At 42.6% G+C, this 22,369-nt stretch overlaps 1 protein-coding gene across 4 annotated transcripts in view; it reads right to left on the bottom strand.

Annotated features, from left to right (window-relative positions):
• Positions 1 to 22,369, bottom strand: part of TSC1 (TSC complex subunit 1) — a 48,944-nt gene that overhangs the window by 18,262 nt on the left and 8,313 nt on the right. For 2 of the 4 annotated variants that reach the window (XM_067742855.1, XM_067742856.1), the window contains exons 2-10: positions 21,366 to 21,428; positions 13,867 to 14,052; positions 12,313 to 12,416; positions 11,060 to 11,212; positions 8,978 to 9,122; positions 7,292 to 7,446; positions 6,830 to 6,903; positions 944 to 1,119; positions 212 to 327 (exon numbers count right to left, since the gene is read on the bottom strand). In XM_067742855.1, the coding sequence (XP_067598956.1) occupies positions 212 to 327; positions 944 to 1,119; positions 6,830 to 6,903; positions 7,292 to 7,446; positions 8,978 to 9,122; positions 11,060 to 11,212; positions 12,313 to 12,416; positions 13,867 to 13,972 (1,029 nt within the window). In that variant the 5' untranslated portion in view covers positions 13,973 to 14,052; positions 21,366 to 21,428. The remainder of the gene's footprint in view (positions 1 to 211; positions 328 to 943; positions 1,120 to 6,829; positions 6,904 to 7,291; positions 7,447 to 8,977; positions 9,123 to 11,059; positions 11,213 to 12,312; positions 12,417 to 13,866; positions 14,053 to 21,365; positions 21,429 to 22,369) is intronic. The other 2 variants (XM_067742857.1, XM_067742858.1) reach the window with 1 other exon arrangement.

Here is a 22,369-nt window from a genome sequence, read left to right as displayed (position 1 = left end):
ATCAAGAGACACATTGCATTTTGTAAGTCTAGACTCCAAGAGAAAGCCAAGTGGCAACAGTAACTTTTCTTGCAAATGTCATGCATCCTTAAAAACTAACTCCTGAAATGAGCAGTGAGAGATTTTCCCAACCATAGGCTAAATCCTGACCCAAATGGTCAGCTTCACCAGCAAGCAGAGAAGAAAGCAGGCACACTATTTGACACCATACTTGTGGCGGCTCAGTTAACAGCCGTGTCGACAGGGAACTCAGAGTCTGAGGTAGCTGCCCTGGCGTGTTTAACAACATCAGCCGAGAAGTGGAGTGAGGGGTAGAAGTAGCACTGCCTACAATGGAAGGGAAAGAACACAGGGGGTCAGCGTGTGGCTTCAGATTATCCTGATAAAGAATTACGGTCCTCGAGACCATTTGATCATTTAAAAGCCTCTTTAAATACCCTTTGGAAATAAAGTTTAGTAAGGTTTGATGTCTAGTTAAGCTTTAGGATAACTTGAAAAAGCACAACCTGTATGACAACTTCGCTGGGTGCTACCTATAGATAAGCCTAGACTTTTACATGAATCCAGTTCTGAATTGTCCAGGTTCATTCAAAACTGTGTCAATGTGACAGCCCAGAGGGCCTCACTAAAAGTGTCTGAAAAAATCTAAGATTCCTTTATGAGCTGGAGCCTAGAAGCCAAATCCTTTAATCCATTTTCTTTGTTAAGTGTTGACACATCCCAAGTCTGTTGACATACTATCAAGAAGGAGATCAAGGACATGGGACTGTAAATTAAACTTAGGGGAAAATGGAGCCAAATTCAAATTTTAAATATTTGGGAAATAGTTCCTAGGAGCTGACCTAAGTCTTATTCTAGGAAAGGGAAAAAAACTCAACAAAAATAAACAATGCTTTCTAGAGACAAAGTTGTAAAGCAGATAAGTACCAAAGTCACTTTTTACCATAGCTATTCTGTGTGTCAACATAAGAGCTGGCGGTGACATCGGCTGAACGATGAGGAAAACGGGCTGAGATTTGGTGAGACACAGAATAGCCATCTTCATATGAGGCTTCTGTAGGGTCCAGAGAGATTTTGGCACATTCTATGACAACATCATGTGTTTCTAATCTCTTCCACCTGTGAAAGGCAACGAAAGTCAAGAAGTGCACGTTATAATCCATTTATTCAAACCATCAAATACTGAAGAGTGCTAACTCAGTGCCAGCCACTGAACTATGGCTAGCAAAGAACAGGCAGAACCGCGCCAGCCCAAGTACTAATCAGCACTATGATATAAAGAATTAGCCATTCATTTTACAAACCTATACCCTCCCTATTTAAAATGGTTATATCAAGTTATCAGAAACTAGTCCGAAACAAAAATTCCATCAACAAAAGACCAGGCATAGCCTCAGAAGAGAACACAAACTATGCAGAGCAGCCACCAGGGGAAACTCTCCTTTGGCACAAAGGTAATCAAACAAGAGGGAGACCTGGAAACCGCCAGGTAGCTGAGGCTGACTTAAGGTCTCCTATCAAAGCCTCAGGATTCTAATCCATCCCTAGACCAGAAATACAATGCAGCAAGTCTCAAACTGAGAGAAAGCCCATGAGGATATCTGAAGAATTGTCTGAAGAGTCCTGTTATGTGATCCAGAGTTCCACTTCTAAGAATTTAGCCTATGGAAATAGACACACATCAAGATGGACAACACTCAGCGTAGCTTGTAATAGAAAGAAGAAAGGTCCAACCAAAGAGGAAGATTCTACAGAAGAAAAATTATTACACCACCGTGAAAAAGCATGCTTTCAGCAGATCAGTGGTTGCCAGGAGTGAGAGAGGAGACTGAACACCCCTCAAAGGGCATGAAGGAACTTTTTGGGCAGCTTCCAATTTTAGCTGCTTCCAGCTGAATTGTTACCCTACCTCCATATTTCTATGCTTCAAATTTCCTGATGTCTGAATTTTTAGACATCAACTATTTTTTTAAATTAATTAATTAATTTATTTTTTGGCTGTGTTGGGTCTTCCTTGCTGCACGCAGGCTTTCTCTAGTTGTGGCGAGCTGGGGTTACTCTTCGTTGCGGTGCAAGGGCTGCTCATTGAGGTGGCTTCTCGTTGCGGAGCATGGGCTCTAGGCGTGCAGGCTTCAGTAGTTGTGGCACGCGGGCTCAGCAGCTGTGGCTCGCGGGCTCTAGAGAGCAGGCTCAGTAGTTGTGGCACACGGGCTTAGTTGCTCCGCAGCATGTGGGATCTTTCCGGACCAGGGCTCGAACCTGTGTCCCCTGTGTTGGGAGGTGGATTCTTAACCACTGCACCACTAGGGATGTCCCAAGACATCAACTATTAAGGTCCTTATGGTAGGAGAGGATTTAGGTCACTTCCGTATATCCTTTTCCCTTCTCCCCAGTGCTCTCAAAACAGTGTGTCATTGTTTTGTTGTTTCAAAATTGATTTTGAACAATTCATTATAATGACTAGATAAGCACCACTCATGGCTGAGCCAAAGAATATACTACAGTATTTCCTTTGCTGCTCAATCTAGTTTCTCCTGGAGTTTGAATGTTGTTGCTCCTTTTCCTCAGTCTTCTAATGTGTCTATTACTAATCCTTCCTAATGTGGCTCTAGCAGTTCTGAAATAATGCCTAATATAATTTGTTCATAATGAAATGCAAATAGTCTACCAGGATTATTCACCCTCTCCTAAAGAGCTCCCTGCTGGAGCCCTCCCTCTCCCACTGGTTGTTCTCAGCATTGCTGTGTTATACCAAGACTTCCCTTGACCAAGACCCTAAGTCAGGTCCTCCATTTCGTGAACTCTGTGTCTTCCTCGATTTTACTCTCGTTTTGGTGGAAGACATGCTCTAGTGGTTCACTGAGGAAGGGTACATGTGAGGTAAATTTGAGTCCTTGCATGTCTAAAAATGTCTCATACTTGATAGGCAGTTTGGTTGGGTATAGAATTCTAAGCTGATAACCTTTTTTCTCTCAATTTTGAAGGTGTTTCAGAAGCTAACCTCATTCTGATTTCTGATCTTTATAGTTTTGGTTTTTTCTCTCTGAAAGATTTATCCCTGGTGTACTGAAATTTCACAATATTGAGGCTTAGTAGCATTCTTTTTCATTGACTGTGCTGGGAACTAGATAAGCACCTTCAATGTGGAAACTCACGTCCTTCAATTCTTGTATTTTCTTGTATCATTTGTACTTGTACTGGAAATTTTCTTCTGTTATTTCTTTCACAATTTCTTCCCCCACCAAAGTTTTCTCCTCACCTTTAAAGACTTCTTTACTAGACTTCCTGGACTGATTATTTTAAATTTCTTCTTTCATTGTACTCATCTCTAGCCTTTGATTCTGCTTTCTGAGATATTCTCAACTGTACCTTTCAATTCTTTTACTGCAATGTTTATTTTGGCTATCATTTTTCATTTTCAACAGTGCTTTCTTTAGTCTCTGACTGTGCCCTTCTGTGGCATCCTGACCTTTATCTATGCACAAATGCTTCCTCTCTGTAGGTACTGTAGATGTTTTCTTCTGCTCTCTGTATTATCATTGTTTCTAGCTCCTTTTTCTTCTCTTTACATTGGTCTCTTATCTTTGGTGTTAGAACTTCCTTCAAAGGCCAGATGACCCATCTATCCAAGGTGAAGGAGGCTCTGTAAGTTGATCCAGGAGGCTTCCGAGTTAACACAGATTGGACATACACATCCAATTGTAGACTCTCCCCAAACCCCACCAAGCCTAGAGTAAAGATTCCTTTATTTGTTTCCTTTTAAATATAAACCCACAAGAAAGAAAAGAATGAGAAAACAGAGAACAGCACCACATGTTTTTGAAACTAGAAAGCAGATAGGCAAGTGGTGACTGACTCAGTGAATCCAGGAAAGCAGAATCCTAAGCTGCCAATGTTTCAAAGCTAAACGTCAACCTGATTTATACTGAGGAACCCTTAAAAAGCTAAAGAATTGGTATACGTCGAGTACTTCTGTACACCTGTACTTCTGGAGATGAGTGACAGGTAGGTGAGGGCAGCCAAAATCAGTAAGACAGGGTAGAATCTACCGAGGAGCAGTTAGAGCCCTGAGACTCTGACTCTACACTCCCACTTTTCTCACCAGAAATCCAGATTATTCTCTGAGGAGGTTAAACAGAGAGTATCGGGACTGAGGTACTCCAGAAATGGCTGAGGGCACGAGTACTATTCAAACAAGAGGATTAAGTGAGCAGGTACATTCTGAATGCCAAGACCACTAACCTCTCCCCACCAAGCAGCCTCTTCCCTCTAGGAGTGGCCAAATCCTGGCCAGATTAGACACCAGAAGACCCTTTCCTGAAAAAGTCCGACCAGCTCAAATGGGAACCAATACTGACATCAGCATCTCCGACAGATGCTCAGATCGACCTACAAGTGAACAAGCCCCATCCCTGTGAGCAAAGCTTTTTAGTCTCCTCACCCAGATATAAACCAATCTCTGCAGAAAGCCTCAAATTTTTAAAAAGAATAACAAAAGAGCAGTTTAAAGGAAACAGGTTATGTAGGGAAAAGAAAACCTTAAAAAAACGCCTATCAATCTTATCAAAGACATGAGAGACTCCATCCATGAAATAAAAACAGGCTACTATAAAAAAGGAGCATTCAGAGAACTAAAAAGAGCTCTTAGGTACTGAAAACGTGGCAGAAATGGAACTATAATAGAAAGATCAAGAGCTAAAGACAGGGAAATCTTTAGGAATATTTCCTAAAGAGAAGAGGAGAGCAAAGAAAAGCAGAGAACTGCTCCAGGAAGTCCCAAGCAGAATACTAAGAGTTCCAGAAAGAAAGACAGAGACAGTCAAGGAAAAGAAATCAAGCACAAATAATTAAAGAAAATTTCCTAGAATTTAAAGATAGGAGCTTCCAGATTGGACAATGAGAACACATTCATATCAAGGGACATCACTAGGAAATTTCAGAATATTACAAGAACAACCAGAAGACAGTAAACACAGATGATCAGAAATCAAAATGTCTTTTGATTTCAATAGCAGCATTGGAGGCAAGGCAGCAATGGAATAATGCCTTCAAATTGCTGAATGAGAATGACTCCCAATCTAGAAATCTATACCCACATAGAAAATGACATCCTTTCTCTAAAAGCTACTAGAAGATATATTCCATGAATGTAAGAGTGACCGAAAAAAGAAGGCATGAGATATGGGAAATGGGAGAACCTGCACAGGAGAGAGGCACAGAGAAGCCCCAGGAGAACAAGATGATAGCTGTGTACGAGGCACAGAAGACAACCTGGTCAGATCAGAACAGACATGCCAAGAGACAAGTGTGTTGCAGGCCACCTCTAAGGTTTCTGCTGCCACCATACCCTCTTTGTAACTGAGGGACAGAGTGTCTAGGTGACAATAACTTGTTGGTACTGAGCTTGTCTTGTTATGCACTAATGAAGTTCCTACTCTCCCTTCTCTGCCAGGATCAGCTGAGGACATTCATTTCATCCCACAGAATGATTCTGCTCTGACCTATTCCTGGAAGCAGCCACAGTGATTTCAGGAGCACAAACAGAGCAGTCCCCTCCCTCTGCCATATTTCGGCAGCACATCCAGCCCCTGGCCCTCACTATCTGGCCTCGCCAGATGCCCTGACTAGGGGAAGCCTTATGTTTCCCAGGACTTGTTCATGACTTTGCCCACCGACTTCCCTGGAAGGGACTCCTGTAAACTCTCAAGGAAGGGGACACCCAACCAAGACTCAGACACTCAGTTCCTCCTCTCGCCTCCTGGGAACCTTCACCTCATGATGACAAGACGGCCTTTTCCAAGGCCAGACTTTGCTTCCTAATTAGCTTTTCAAAATGAAACGATACATGTGGTCAAACTATAAAGAAAAGAAAGAGAATGATTAAAATAAAAGCAAGAATAGTAGGTGCCTCTGAGGTGAGACATGGAACAGGGAGAAAGGTGGCTGCAATTGCGGAGGTTAATGTCCCATTTTTTGCAGCCAAGTGGTAGCTACACAAGTATCCATGTGTTATTACTAAACTTTTCTTACACATTTGCTATGTTTCTCTACATATATTTTACAGCAAGTTGCTTTAACCTGAGGTTCGTGTGGCAGAAGGAGGGCTCGTAGAGAAGTGAAATTTGCTGAAGGGGGATCATGCCGTGAGCCACCTTTCCCAGTGGGAGATCCTCCAATGTCAATACCCGTGGACCCCTTGTCCCCCAGAAGGCTTCAATCCCCAGCCTGGGGAGCATGAGGCTGGCAGCCAGCCAGAGAGAAGCGGCGGGGAGGGGCTGAGCCTCTCACAGCTCAGTGTGTAGGATTTCATCCTGGTCCCCCCTTTCCAGTCATGACTCAGCTCCACCCTCCATCATGCTTGGCGTCCTCAAATCAGGAGCCTTGCAGGCTCCACTTCCCCAGAGGAGGAACCTGGGCACTTCTGCCAAGCCCTGTGGAGGATGGCAGTCGCTTGGCTAAGCAGGACAGAGAAAGGGACCCGGGGAGCCCGGCCACTCGACGTCCAGACTCTCCACAGTGCACTTGGTTGCAACCACACACCTCAGCGCCCGCCTTGCACAATCACACTGAGCTGCGAGCCTTTCTGGGGTTCTGCGGCGTGGGTACCTGCACTGCAACCTCCTCCATCCTGTCTGTGAGGAATACGCTTTAGACTCACGCATACAAAGTTATTTTACTGTAAAAGTCCATATGGACTTTTATGGAATGATTCCATAAACAGAAGAACATGCTTCCCCAACAACACCTGAGAAGGGACACCTCTGAGGTCACATTTTCAATTTCTTAAGTGAGCCTATAAAATTCTGTGTCACTAGTTCAGTTTCTATACCTTCGAGGGTCCAGTTCATGGTCCTTGGATCCAGTCACTAATTCTGGGTGAATTCGCACATGCTCCATCATTGGCTGGAAGAGTTTGGGTTGACAAGTTATAAAAGGCTTAACTTTCTATGGTATTTCTACACAATGAAATATTATTTGACAATAAAAAGGAATGAAGTACTGATACATGCCACAACATGGATGAATCCCGAAACATTATGTTAAGTGAAAGAAGCCATTAACAAAAGACCACATATTATATCATTCCATATAAATGAAATGTTCAGGACAGGCAAGTCCTATAAAGGCAAAAAACAGATCAGTGGTTACCAGGGCTGGGGGCAGTGGGCAGCACAGGGAGAAGGCTGAATTTCTTTTCAAATTTCCCTGTCTATCATTTAATACAAAAGTTATAAATGCAGCCTATCTACACAGTTGCTATGTAGCAAATAAATGAGCTTTTGCTACTTACCTTGACCACCTCTTCAAAAGTCTCCAGGTTCTCCTTCATACTGTAGTGAGAACGTAGGAAGGAGACAAAGTTGCAAGGGTACATCCCATACAGGCGATGGAAGAGAGCGTAAACGCTGGCATGGAGGTGGACGAGATAGATTTCCGTTACGTGGCCTGAAAAAGAAAACATTGAAAGGAGTCACCGAGCTGAACACAAGACTGATGTGTGTGAAACAGACATGAGAACAGGGCTGCCAGCGTGACTCTGCGTACATGTGCTCCTACCCTGCTCCAAAGACAGTTAAGTAAGTAAGAGCGGTTTTCTAAAATCCAAATCTGAACACACCAGACACCCCTGTCTGAAACCCATCAGTGGCTCCCCATGGCCTCTGGATAAACTCCTATCTACTTAGAGTGACCCATAAAGGCTCACACCGATCTAATCTCTGCGCTCCTCTCCAGTCACCCCTAAAATAGGACCCCAGACATTCTCATAATACTGAACCGCCTTTACAACGGTACTCCCTGAAATCTGTAATCACACTTCTCCACGGCCCTCCTCAGTACACGTCTCTTGAGAACAGCACTGACTCACTCACCTCTGTACCCTTAGTGCCTCGCACTGGGCTTGATGCATGAGAGGCGTTCATATATTTGTGGAACGAATGTGTGAGAATGTTTTAAAATCAGTTTGTAGTCTTAGCTATGCAGATTTGTAACTATAGAGTGAAAAACTACCACCCAGAAATTAGCTTAAAGAGCTAAGAGTGGGAGAATTAGAAAATTTAATTCATCTAGTGTTACCTAGACCCTATGGAAAACCCCAAGTCCACAGTATACATAAAGCTCCTCTAAATTAATGGACATCCCCAGGAAAAGCCTACGAGACAAGCCGGCATCACATGCGCCTCAGGCTTGTCACTTAATCCTGCACAGGAAGCCAGAGTATTCCATTTCCCAGGGCTGACACATTTCATTCTTTCAACACGAATATCTCATGCTGGGATGACCAAAGGATTCCAAATTTTGCGTGTTTATATAGCTTCTGAATCATTTTGATAGAGCTGTACTACCTGTCGATATGGAAACAAAACCCCACTGTATTGGAAACTAGAACACTAATTAGGACGTGCTGCATTCTCTCTGCTCCTTCCACATTTACGATGGACAAGTTCTCTGAATCTGAAGCTTGTGTTCTGTCACTATAGACCAGCAGAGGAAGACAAAAGATGTACCACAAGCTTAGTCCTATACTGCTATGACACAGATTGAAGTTGTTTTTCAGTTTATTGAAAATCAGGAAGTTGTACCTACCACTCAGTTTCTCTGACAACTAATCCTTCTAAGCCAACAATATAAGGAAGGTATCTCAACAGTCGTGCTGCTTCTTTTTTTTTTTTTTAATTTGTTGGCCGTGCCACATGGCATGTGGGATCTTTGTTCCCTGACCAGGGATCGAACCTGCACCCCTTGCACTGGAAGCATGGAGTCTTAACCACTGGACCACCAGTGAAGTCCCAACAGTCATGCTTCTTATTTGTGCCTCTGGTGGACGTACCTGAGGTATTTCCTCATCTGGCTGGTGACAACCAGCCATCTGAGCTTTAGAATGCTACAAGTCCTTCCCTTCCAGCACGTGATCTGTTAACCAATCATGAAAGCACTGACTTGGTGGGGCATGACAGGTATAGAAGGAGATCTTTACCTGGTTTCTTCAGGCACCATGACGAAAGACGGCCAAAAATATCAAAGAAATCACGAAGGTGCTGCTTCCCCGACTGTGGAATCATCGGTAGCACGGTTACCAACACTAAGGCCCCTGTTGTGAGGACAATGGCGTCGGTGTCCACCTGCAGGAGGGACGGTCAAGAAAGAGGAAACACCTGTCAGGTGCAGCATTAGAATCCGCACGCTTGGAGGTTCTAACACCAAGGGGTCACAGGTTAGACGCCCAGCACAGACTCATCCTCCTACCCCTAAGGGTGGGGGCACAACACTGAAACAGACGCCACCAAAAGCCACTGGGGACCAGCCCGGCCATGCTAAGTCTGCAGGGACCACGCTGACGCACCAAACTCATCTGGGGTAGGGGCCTGAGCGGGGCGTGGGGACACCCAAACCCAGAGACTTAGGATGTGCTATTTCTAGCCCTTGGAGGGAAGCACAAGAAGTTGCTTTTTAACAGAACAAAAGAACGCTGCTATTCTTGTTCATTCAACCAAATCATAAAATACTTACTTTTTAAAAGTCAATTAAAAAGAACCTTATACATTGACAAGTCGTTCACTATTTTCAAAGGATTACAACAGAAGTATAATTTAACAAGAAATTAGTATAGTACTAACAAGTCTACTTAATGGCTCACCTTCACAGCAATATTTAGAGACCAGCAAATAAAAGAAGATATGGTGACCTCTGACCATGTCTACAGTTTAAATATCAAGTCATATAAATTTAGACTAATTGAAGACACTTAATAACCAATGAATAATGAATCAACTCAGACTAGCTACAGCAGCTCACATGATCCATAATTAAATTATGAATGTTTGCCAAGTAACTGGAATTCAGATTGAAGAAACAAGATATTAATCAAAAGACTACCATGCAGGCTAAGACATTCATTATTCCTACTAAAAAAGGAATCTACGAGTCTGGAAATAAAGTTTTAAATATATTTAGCTTTTACAGCAAGCACCAAGCCATTTGTTGTGGCGGATATCTAGTAGGAAGAACATACAATACTGGTAGGAGAATCAAGAATCTATAATGAGTTTGGATAAAAAGGACTAATCCTAATTTTGGTTAACAAAACATTCTTACTGAAGGTTTGAATAACAGTCCGTAAGTAATTTTCAAGGTTTATCTTTTTGGAAAAGATAAGTATTTTGCAATCTGAACTAAACAGTGTGCCTCAAAATAGGATTATATTCTCATCGATCCATTCACTTAAAAAAATTGTTAAAATTGTTCCTGCTTTTCCTTAACATTAAATGCACATTTTTATGATACCCTACCAATATGACTCCTTGAGATCCACCTCTAGGGAGATTAAAACAGTTACCCTTGTTGGCAGAGACAAAATCAATTTGCATCGTGCTGTGTCAGATGACTCCAAAGGCACTGCCATTCTGGCACAAACACTACTGGATATTTTCATGTCATATCTCTGTGAGGTACAGATAGTTCATATTAACCACATTTCCTTATTTTATAGATAGGAAACAAGTCCAGGAGCTAAAACAGACTAAGCAAATAACGCTGAGTATTTCAGCAAGCCACGGTCAAAACTAAAAGCACAAAGTTCTACTTAGGTTTTGACTCCCTCTGTAGAAAAACACATTACGGTTAGTGCAAAAACGTAGAATGCAACTCAGCTGCAACCAGAACATGCTCCTAAATAGCTGAAAGAGCCTTTCAGCCATTTTTCTATTAGCCAAAAGAGAACTTAGAAATGGGGGTTCCCTCAAGACAAACCAGTATGTTTTCAACAGAGGAAAGGCTAGACAACGATGAAATCAAAAAGGGCTGCAACAGCATAATGTCAACCGATCTGACCGAAATGTTACCACATTTGCTTGGACCAAACATATTGCAATAGTCACAGAGATGCACTGAGAGCTTACTAAGTACCAATTTTGGACTACGTTACATTCGAGAAAAACCAAATGTCCAGAAGTTTTCAAACTCTCAAAGTTAACATCTAGCTTGCTTGCTTTAAGGTACTCAGAATTTCAGAAATTATATTCACAAAGCTATTTCGTTCAAATCCTTACAAACACTGTACCTTGAGACATTTTAGTAAAGAAGGCAAAAGAGGTGCTTGAGAGAGCTTATGTTTCCAAGACGGCTGCAGCCTCACAACGTGGCCCAGTAACGAGAGGGTGGATAACCGAGAGGCGGCTTTGCCCACGTATTCATTCATTTTGTCCAAGAGGTGCTGAAAATGCACAAGAACAAGAGAAATATATCTCAATAAAGCTGGGAAAAATCAAGGGACCAAGGGAAACGCACATATGAATGTATGAAGTTCACACAAAGAGAGGCAGCAGTGATACAGCCCAGTCTCTCAAGTCTTCCCTTTGATGTAAAGAAAGGCTCATGCAGGTAGAGATCAAATTCAAGATTTTTTAAAACCATGCTAGCAAACAACACACTGTTGCCTTTGGCCTGAGGGAGGGAAGCCAGTTTGCAACTTCTGAAAGAGGATCCCACAATACAGGTCTATAAGCCGGGGGGAGACTCCTTCATAGGCCTTCTTTCTGTAATACATATAGGCCACTTCTTATAATAACCAATGTTATAATAAGCCTGTGGTAGGTTGTTGAAGCTTCATGGGATCCTGCTGGAAGCAGTTACTTATTGCTCCCATAGCCCAGCCTACATGGATTTGGCCCCAGATATAAATCAGGTAGTAGTAGAAGTTAAAATTCAGCCCAGAGTTAAAAAAAAAAAAAAACACCCAAGATGTACTGTAAAAGGCAGACAATGGCAAGGCCTTCAAATCCCAGTAAAGTAAATCACTAACACATACAAACTCAAGACGTACCAAAATCTGTAATTGCAATGCTTTGTTAGCTATTTACCATCAACAAAAATAAAAACAAAACATGAAGGAGTCTTCCAAGTGCCTGGTGCTGTGAAACAGCACTAGTCAATTAGCCCCATTAGTTGCCCACACTTACAGATTCTGCCATATTGATTAAAAGTCTGAAAATCCTACTCAGAGCATGGGTTTAAAGATGGGTACCTTATGGATCAAACTGTCACTATACAATTATAGTTTAGGATTACAGGATTTCTTTAAGCAGAAAGAGCCTTAAAAGCCTCTTGAATATGTTGTATTTTGAAAACTTTTCAGGAAACATAGGTCCTGACAATTGTTTTTATATGTAGTTATAATCTGGGGGCAGTATCATCAATGGCACGCATAAGTTGAAGGAGTGAGCTCTGGACAGACTGTGCACTGGGGCTGCACAGACACTGTCACACCACTCATAGAAAATGTATTAAATCTCTACCATCAGTTCCAGCAGTTACCTTATCATGTGGCTCTTGCAAGGTAGTCAGGATGTGCAATACAGGCTGAGAATTGGTTTCCAGGTAATAATCCACCAAGGTGTTCACAAGCATCGGACCACGGTCTAAAGAAAGAAAAGGGCAGTTTATAATAATTTCCTTTAACTTCTAAACTTACCTCAAATAGTTGCCTGTCACAAAATCCAGAAAACGTCTCTTTGTATGCTACCCAAAGTTATATGAAGTGTTGTATTTCTGCTTCCTTAAATGAATTTAGGTTTAACAATAGGATAATACCAAGTTTATTTGCCTAAATAGCCGTAAGAGCACAAGAAATACTATCTTCTTTTTTTTTAATATTAATTTATTTATGTATTTGTCTGCATCGGGTCTTAGTTGTGGCATGTGGGACCTTTCACTGTGGCGCACGGGCTCTCTAGTTGTGGCGCGCAGGCTCAGTAGTTGCGGAGCACAGGCTTAGTTGCCCCGAGGCATGTGGGATCTTAGTTCCCCAACCAGGGATCGAACCCACGTCCCCTGCACTGGAAGGTGGATCCTTAACCACTGGACCACCAGGGAAGTCCCCTATCTTCTTTTTTTCTTGCTTTTTTAATTACAAAAAGAATTCATGTCTATTGTTAACAATTCAAGTTATATGAAAGTACATAACATGCAAGTGAACATCTTCCTCACCACCTGCCTCCCAACCCACTCTCCAGAGACAAACACCCTTGGGTTTGGTTCATGTCCTTTCAAAACTTTTCACACTTGTACAATCACACACACCTAGGCCCCGTGTCCATATACCCATGGTCTGTGTATGTGTGTTTTTTCCACTCAGCAAGGTGTTGTAGACACCTTTCCATGACAGCATCTATGACTTACTTCATTCTCTTTATTGAGCTCCTTGTTCTCCACTGCACGGCTCTACATAATTAATTTAACCATTCACCTGCTGAAGGACACTTAGGTTTTCCCAAGTTTCCACTACATTTCATTCAAGGCTATAATGAAATACAGACTCTTGTAAGTCTGTAAGCCAAATGGCACACGCTTTTAAGTTGATGACAGATACTCCAAAAGGGCAGAGCACCCATGTATTCGCCTGCTAACAGTGCCCATTTCTATGACCAATATTTGATTCCTGCCAGCCCGGTAAGGAGGAAAGGGTACTGTTTAAATTTATATTTCTCTGATAAAAAGAGAGGTTAAGCATGTTTCATATTAAAAATTACATGTGATTTACAAATGAAATGATATACCTGGGATTTGCTTTAAAATACCTGGGTGGGGGGAAGTCAGGGAGGTAAGATGAAACAGGAAAGGCTGGGTATATGGAGTTCATTATGTGACTCTTACTTCTATGTTTGTGTGTATATTTGAGTATTTCCATAACTAAAAGCTTGAAACACATGTAGAATGTAGAATGAATCCACCGATGTATGCTTTTCCTTGGTGGTTTTAAAGACTCTCTTTAGAAGATGAAAACCAAAATTTATCAGTAGGATTCTAGTCATCTCTAGGTCAATCTCGTCTGATTAGCAGATAAGCTAACCAGGGTTCGATTCTGCTTACCAGAATTGAGGTTCTCTTTAAAGACAGCTGTTACATCATCACGCACACTCAGCATGGGGGAATCCAACATGGAGAGGAGCTCCCCAATATTTGCTTGTTGGGCCATTATCTTACACGAATGCGCTGTGCTGGGTCCAGGATGTGTGTTAAAGACTTTGAAGGCTCTTCATTGGTGCCACTACCAGACTGAAAAGAAGAAGAGGAATGGTGTAACAAAATGGCCCCATTTTTCCCCACAAAAAACTACCTGCCAGACAAACTGAGCATATATTCGAAGCAGTGAAAAGTTTGTCCAGAACTTTGCTGATAAAAGAAGCTAGGGCGTGTAAATAATTCTGTCCTTGACACATTTATGAAGAGGAGTTCTAGGGAATGCAACAGAGAGAAACCTAAAAAAAAAAAACAATACCAGTTGGAATCATCACAGCAACTTAATAATGGGACCAAATCTAAGTTTTATTCCTACTCTAAGTCTCCCTTGGGTTTTGGCTAAGACTATGTTTATGTTTCAAATCAGTGATCTAAAGAGTAGATGAACTATTTTCAGAAAGAGAGCTGAAAGCATGCTATCTTCTTCTTGACAACCCCATCAGAGTCTAGAAGTTAGTATGGCCAATTAGGTCACAAGTGCATAAACCTCATTTGAACCAGGGATGGTTCCTCTATTTTTAGTGTACGCGCCTCACCCCAGACGTCTACCACACACTCAAATGCTGCTAGTTACAGGGAAGTAGGCATGAACGGGGGAAGCCTGCACCTTCAAAAACTCAGTCCTTTATGGCAGTGGAGCAGTCACCTTATCTTTATAGAGAAAAAGCAGCTCATTCTCCAGTGTCACTATACACATTTACAATTATTCATTTCTCCCCACTATGGTCCCTAAAGCTATATTTTCAAAACCAAGTAAAGACAGCTACCATTTATTAGACAGGCACTGCACACCTTTCCCAAACATCATCAAATACACTCCTTACATAACTACAGTATGACTGGCTCTTTTGTCCCCATTTTACAGGGAGAGGAACAAAGATCAACCCCATTTGCTTACGGTCAGAAAGCTAGCAGGAGGCAAAGCCAGGGAGAACTGAAATTTGAGCCGAAATCTGCTTCACTCAAAGCACTAAGCCCATAATTGTGACATTAAACTAACTTGTGGTTTTGATCCTCACAGCAACTGTGAGGTAAGCAGATATTATCCTTATTTTACAGATGAGAATATGGATACTCAAAAAGGATAAATAATTTTGCCAAGGTCACATAGTAAAGCAGAACTTAGATGCCTCAGCTCCCAGGCCAACAACTGTATACATCACTTGCAGTCACATCAGAATATATTCTTATTTTCTATTTGCTTGTCTTTGGGTAAGCTAAAGTAGCAGTTCTCAGGCTTCAGTGTGTATCCAAACCACCTCGGATCTAACTTCTGGGCCCATTCCAGAACTGGATTGTGGGCTTAGGAATATGCATTTTAATAAGCACCCCAGAATAATTCTTATATGGGTGATAAATAAGCCGCACTTGAGAAACACCACGCTAAGGGAAAACTCCGCTAAAGAGTTAAGCTCCTACAAGGATGCCAAATTTAAAGTAGCAATGACCCCTGAAACTGGCGAGTATTAACTTACTATCATCTATGCTCTGGTTTAATTACAACCTGGTGATATTCACTGATTTTGCTCTTGGTGAATCAGAAATTCATTAGCCAGAAAAATCAATTAAAATGTATAAATGTATTTTTGATAGAAAATCCTGATGTAGAAAGTATGATGTAGGAATATAATACAAATTTATATTTACATAAATATAAATCTTACAGGTAAATCATAAAGGAAGTCAATTTCAAAGGACTCAGAAATGTGAGACCATAACTGGTAAGATTTTATTGTAAAAGTTCAAAGCTGAAAACAATAAAATTTCACCTTATTGTGAGATGGATTAAATTAAATTTACAAGTGAAGATAATACCAACCTGTCAGGGTTTATTGTTCACCAAGAGGATTAAATGACACAACGTGTATCACACAGTTAGCACAGCACCCGGCACAGATAAACACTCACTGAGTAGTACTCACACATTATCAGAAAGAATACTGGTAAAAACCTTTGGGCCACCACTTTCAAGATGACTGGAATAGCACATTTATCTAGCTAGCCTCCACATTCATTTCTACTTCAGGTAAATCACAAATGATTCTCAGGCTTAAAAGTAATTTGCCCCTAAGTTTCGTTTTGTTCCAATAAAACTGCTACTTACCCAGTCTCAGGCTAGTGAGACTCCGCGTTTGTCTTCTGTATATTCAGAAGACAGTAATGTCAGAGCTGTCCCTCCAAATGCAGGCAGCCCAGAGCAGAGCGCCATGAGCTCAAATCTAAACAAAGATGGCGCCCATCCAGTCACCTTGGCGATACTCAGGGCTGACCGTCATGGGTCACCTAGCTTGTTTTTCAGATTGTAAATGTAATTTAGGTATAAAAGTCTGATTTCTGGAGCCTACTCTTTCCAGATGCTTTACAGAAAGCAAAAATAAGGTTTTATTCTAACATACATTAGTATCTATTTTTGGCAACAAGCTTTTGTTGCTCTTCTCTCCAGTTCTAAAATTCTACCTTTTAACCATATTTTTTAAACCTCAGAAAAAATATAAATTATGGGCTTTGTGTGGGATTCTTCATTTAAGTGCCTCAAGTTCAAGGATTTTTGACATTCTAAAAAGCCCTCACGGGAGTTCAAGCATAAGCTTTTGGAATTAGTTCCATGATTGGAATATCTCCCCTTTTAAACTTATTCAAATATTTCTTGAGGGACTGAGTGCAGGATGCTAAGTAGGGAAGACAGACTTAGCAAGTGCAATGAAGAACTATATGTACACGAGCAGGAAATGGACATGATTTAGTGAGTACACAAAGGAGGGAAGGGACCAGCTTCACCTGGATGTGGTGGGAATGGGTGAGTTGCACACATGTTAAACACACTTTACAGCCTAGAGAAGATAAGGGGAAAGTCCCTGAGAGGTTAGCACCACAGGCACATGAAGCATCCACTTCAGCCATGAAAGTCTCTCTTGCATCTTGGAAGTAACCAAGTATAGAAAATAGACAGGAGAAGCCAAAAGTCAATATTTAGTTAATACATTTCTGTACCCTACACGCCAAAGCAACATTCCATTTAGCTTAATATTATCTTTGGGGCTTCCCTGGTGGCGCAGTGGTTGGGAGTCCGCCTGCCGATGCAGGGGACACCGGTTCATGCCCCGGTCTGGGAAGATCCCACGTGCCGCGGAGCAGCTGGGCCCGTGAGCCATGGTCGCTGAGCCTGTGCGTCCGGAGCCTGTGCTCCGCAGCGGGAGAGGCCACAACAGTGAGAGGCCCGCGTACCGCAAAAAAAAAAAAAAAAATTATCTTTGGCGCCCACAAGCCACAGTACCGCGCTATCGATGATGCTATTTACATTAGGGAGCCATGACTTCCAACGCCCGCCCCGCCCCCACCCCAAGACCTGTCACTCTGATAGTCTCCTGGACCTCAGTAAAAGGCATGGTCGTCAGTCTCTAGCAAACGTCTAGGTGACATCCGTGCTCTTCCACCACTCGTACCCTCACATCTAATCCGCTGGCAAACCCACTGACTTATCCCTTTTGTTGTCACCCCAGCCCAAGCCCCCATCATCCCCCCTTGGAGACAAGGGAGCAGCAGGCTCCCTCACTACCCTCGCCCTACAACTTATCTGCCACCAAACAACCACAAAAGACTCTGAAATAGGGAAATCAGAATCTTTCACTCCCCTGTTTAAAATCATCCAGTGGCTTCCCATGGAGCTAATAAGCGCCAGCTCCCAAGGGGCTGCAAGGCTCCACCAGATTGGGCCAGTTGTGAAGTCCCCACTCCCTCTGCCTCCGTTTCACAGCACTCCACCCCCTCGTCTCTCTGCTCTAGTCTCAGGCTCCTGAAACTCAGGAAAACAGCTTCTTGCTCAGGCCTCTGCACTTGCTGTTGCTCTTTTCCCAGATCCTCGTGTGGCTGTTTCAAGTCTCTGCTCAAAATGTCACACCATCTCTGAGAGGCCTCCCCGACCACCCAATCTAAAGCAACAGCGGGGTTCTTAGTCACCACCTTTGAATAAGCCAAACTGAAACTCTACACTGGTAACCAGATTTGAGATTTATGGTTGGAAAATAGAGATTTACCAAAGTTCGATTTTAGTCTCTATACTTGGCCAAAATCTGGCTGCGGCCTTGGTCTTTAGGACTGAAAGTTGAACAATCGCCCACTTCTGCAGCATTTCTGGCATCTCTGACTGTGTATGTGTGACCAACAACTATATGTTAATGTTACCATCATACCTAATCCACATGATGTCAGTAATGCGGACAAGGCATGCATACAGAAGTACTATTAATATCTGAATAAAGGTAAAAACATTCTAGATGTAACATCTAAGTTTTGTGTTTTATTAAGTTGAAATTCTGTCAATACAATACTTATTTATACATTTATTATTACAAAAATAAAAGCTTCAGTTAACGATGTGATTTTTATGTTCAAAAACAATTAAGAACTTTCAAACAGTTAAATATATTAACTAATATTATGAGTATTAAGAAAGTAGATTCGCTAGATAGCTTTACAAATAACAGTAATTATTCTTTGAGCCAAATGTTTATAAAAATTTTAGTAACACATGGTTAAATAACAGAAATTAAACTATATTTTAATTCTAACTTTTATAGAATTGTTTTATAACATTTATTATGAACAGAATAATCTTTAAGAACTTCACCTAATTTGTAGTCCTGATTTGTAGTCTTTCAAGAAAAAGTCATATTTGGGAATACCTCATATCTTGTGAGGGTGAATTAAAAATAAAATGCCAACCTGTCACCTCAATTTTATGACATGAAAAAACCCCAAAATCACAGTCAACAATATCCATGATAAATCACCTTCAAGCCAAACATAAAGAATATATAGAGGGGCTTCCCAGGTGGCGCAGTGGTTGAGAGTCCGCCTGCCAATGCAGGGGACACGGGTTCGTGCCCCGGTCCGGGAGGATCCCACATGCCGCGGAGTGGCTGGGCCCATGAGCCATGGCCGCTGAGCCTGTGCATACGGAGCCTGTGCTCCGCAACGGGAGAGGCCACAACAGTGAGAGGCCCGCGTACCGCAAAAAACAAAACAAACAAACAAAAAAAACCCAAAGAATATATAGAGTATGAAGAAAACAATGTTAAGAAAAAATGAAATACTCAAACACATTTTGTACTCACTAATAAAATTTCAAAACAGACTTTACAAAACTGTTTTAAGAAGACAATTTCTTGTAGTTGTGTGTATACAGAGGCTAAAAATTTAATCAAAAAGCTTTTCAAAATGATTGGTATAGGGCTTCCCTGGTGGCGCAGTGGTTAAGTGTCCGCCTGCCGATGCAGGGGACACGGGTTCATGCCCCGGTCCGGGAAGATCCCACATGCCGCAGAGCGGCTGGGCCCGTGAGCCATGGCCGCTGAGTCTGCGCGTCCGGAGCCTGTGCTCCGCAACAGGAGAGGCCACAACAGTGAGAGGCCCACATACCACAAAAAAAAAAAAAAAAAAAGATTGGTATAGACTGTCAACAATTTTTAGTAGCTGAAGATGAAGGATCCTTGAGGCTTGCCCAAGCCATGAATCCCAGGTACAGGTTCCTTCCAGAAAACAATTTAGCAGAAACTCTCCCGAATTACATTCTGCTTTGTCTAAAAAGGTTAGTGACGGGACTAAACGCGGCAGCTGAAGACAAATGTCCTTCCGGTATCAAACACGTGTTAACCCAGGAGCAATCTAGCGGCTGACACAGCTGACCAATTTGCTAAAATTTCAAATTTTAACAATCTGACTACTAAAACGGAATACAAATGCAATACTGAAAAATGTTTAATAAAATCTGAGATTTGTGGGACTTCCCTGGTGGTGCAGTGGTTAAGAATCCGCCTGCCAATGCAGGGGACACGGGTTCAATCCCTGGTCCAGGACGATCCCACATGCCATGGAGCAACTAAGCCCGTGCGCCACAGCTACTGAAGCCCGCGCGCCTAGAGCCCATGCTCTGCAACAAGAGAAGCCGCCGCAGTGAGAAGCCTGCACGCCGCAATGAAGAAGCCCCCGCTTGCCGCAACTAGAGAGAGCCTGTGCGCAGCAACGAAGACCTAATGCAGCCAAAAAATAAATAAATAAATGAATAAAAATTAAAAAAAAAAAATCTGAGATTTGTGATGTGTGATGTTCAGCTTGGGTCTCAATGATTTGATCATGACCATCTGACACTGGGTTCAAATTCATATGCAGTAGATTTCCGACAAAGGACAGGGTGAAGTACACATAAAATATTTTAAAGTAAAAAGTTAAACTTAGAAAGCTTCCCCTACTCGTGAGGGAACAATACTTCCACCTTCTTGTTAGACAGTCTACAATCTGTATTAAGTCCCTGTTTGTGAACAGACACCAATCTTTAAGGCAAAAATCTCCACCTTATTTCACAATTCCTAGGAGGTAAGGTGAGGAAGACAGTGACAGAACACAGCAAATAGCAACCAGTGAGGCATTAAATGAACCCCATCAGCCACCTGTGTATAAAGACAGCAGACCAAACACTTCCCTATCTCCCCTACACCCTTCCTGCAGACACGGAACGCTGTTGCAGTGCACACCCCTGCCAGTAAACTCAAAATTAGAGCTCAGGGATCAGTCAGGTCACTCAGACTACACTAGTATCCACAGAAATGCCAAAGCCTCAATATTTAGGAAGGATATATTCCAGGGCTCTGAGAATCCTCCAATTCCCAGAAACCACGATAGCATGCAACTCATCCCCAAAAAACTAAGACAATTAATAAATAAAGCCACGTTACAATGTAAATGCTAATTCCTTAGCTCAGGGGTCCTCAGCCCAGGACGTACATTATAATCACCTGGAGAGTCCACACGATCCTGAGCAGGTTAAGGGGTGGGGTCCAGACAGGACGTCTGGCTTGTTTTATAGGCCTGTGTGGATTGTTAAGGCACAGCCAGGGTTGAGAACCTCTGTGCTAGTTAAATGACTTGCTCAGACACACAGGCTTCAATTTTATCTAGGCGTTAGAACCAAATTCTGCTGCTAGATTGAACTGATTTGAGTCGCAGGTACACCAGGTACTAACTATACAACCTTAGGAAAATTACGTAACATTTCAGAGCCCAACTCCTCATCTGTAAAACGGAGATACACCAAAAGTGTGGCTGTGAAGAACAAAATAAATAACCACAGAATGCACTTAACACCATGCCTGGCACTGAATAAGCAGTTAAAAAATTACCGGTAATTTGACTAATTACTTCACGACACAGAAGGTCTAGTTCCTGGCAAGTAGCTAAAACCATCAACGTTAATCCTGAATGCAAAGAAATATCTTTGCCCCAGTACAACCACAGACAGGATAAATGATTCTCTTCCACCTTCCCCCAACCACTGGATTGAGTTTGCACCTTACCTGTTCTGGGGACAATTGGTACTTCAGTTTCCAGTGCTGTCAACCTGGTGTCTTTCATGGTCACTGAAGAGAAGAAACACGCATCTGTCAATATCAATCTCACAATGAAGTGAGATCCCAGAAGCAATCAGAGGAAGTTCAGGATTCACTGGCTTCCACCTCTTTCCTACTGCACATCCCTGACAGGTGGCCATCCGGTTTCCGCTGGAATGAACACTTATAATCACTGGGTGCACATGCCTCTCCCCGTCTACATTTCTGAACAGTTGGTTGCTGGAAAATTCTTTATATTGTGCTGAACTTGTAAACTCTGCCTTTTGTTAACTGTCTTTATTAGAGCTATAAACGAATGGGCAGGAAATGCATGGGCAGGATGGGCTCCAGAATTAGAGCTCCGAGTTGAAATCCAAGCTCTGCCACTGAGTAGCGGTGTAACTTTGGGTGATTTATCTTATGTCTCTAATGTCCAACCTTAAATTACGTCACTGTACAGTGAGAAGAACGGTGGCGTCTACCTCACTAATCCAGGAGAGGAACGCCCATAGCCCTCGGCACGGTACGTGGCACAGAGAAACCACCCGAGGAGCCCGAGAGGAAGAGCAGCGCCAGGCACGAAGCGCTTGGTGGGTCTGCATCACTTCAAACCCACCACGCCCCCTCCCTCCCCACGGCCCTGCCCCACTAGCCACACAGTCTCTCAGCCAAGCCACACACGTCCCCACTTCAGGACCAGGTACATGTTGTCCCTGTGCCCAAGAGACTCTACCTCTGCCCCCTCCCAAGCTCAGTCTTCACCCTGAAAAACCTCAGCTTAAACATGCGCTTCATCAGAGAAGCTTTCACTTCCCTCCACTCAGGACCAGACCAGGTCAGGCCCCATCACATACTCTCAGCAGCCTGTATTTCTTGGTGTCACGGACCACAACCGACTAAGCAAGTGTAATTAGTCACTGAATATGTCCCCCTCACCAGAACAGCAGTTCCAGCCAGGGAGAGACAGGGGC

The sequence above is a fragment of the Pseudorca crassidens genome, chromosome 7 (genome assembly GCF_039906515.1).
Source record: "Pseudorca crassidens isolate mPseCra1 chromosome 7, mPseCra1.hap1, whole genome shotgun sequence".
Taxonomy (NCBI): Eukaryota; Metazoa; Chordata; class Mammalia; order Artiodactyla; family Delphinidae; genus Pseudorca; species Pseudorca crassidens.
The sequence above is the reverse complement of the archived record's forward strand: the minus strand, read 5'-3'. Positions and strand labels throughout refer to the sequence as shown.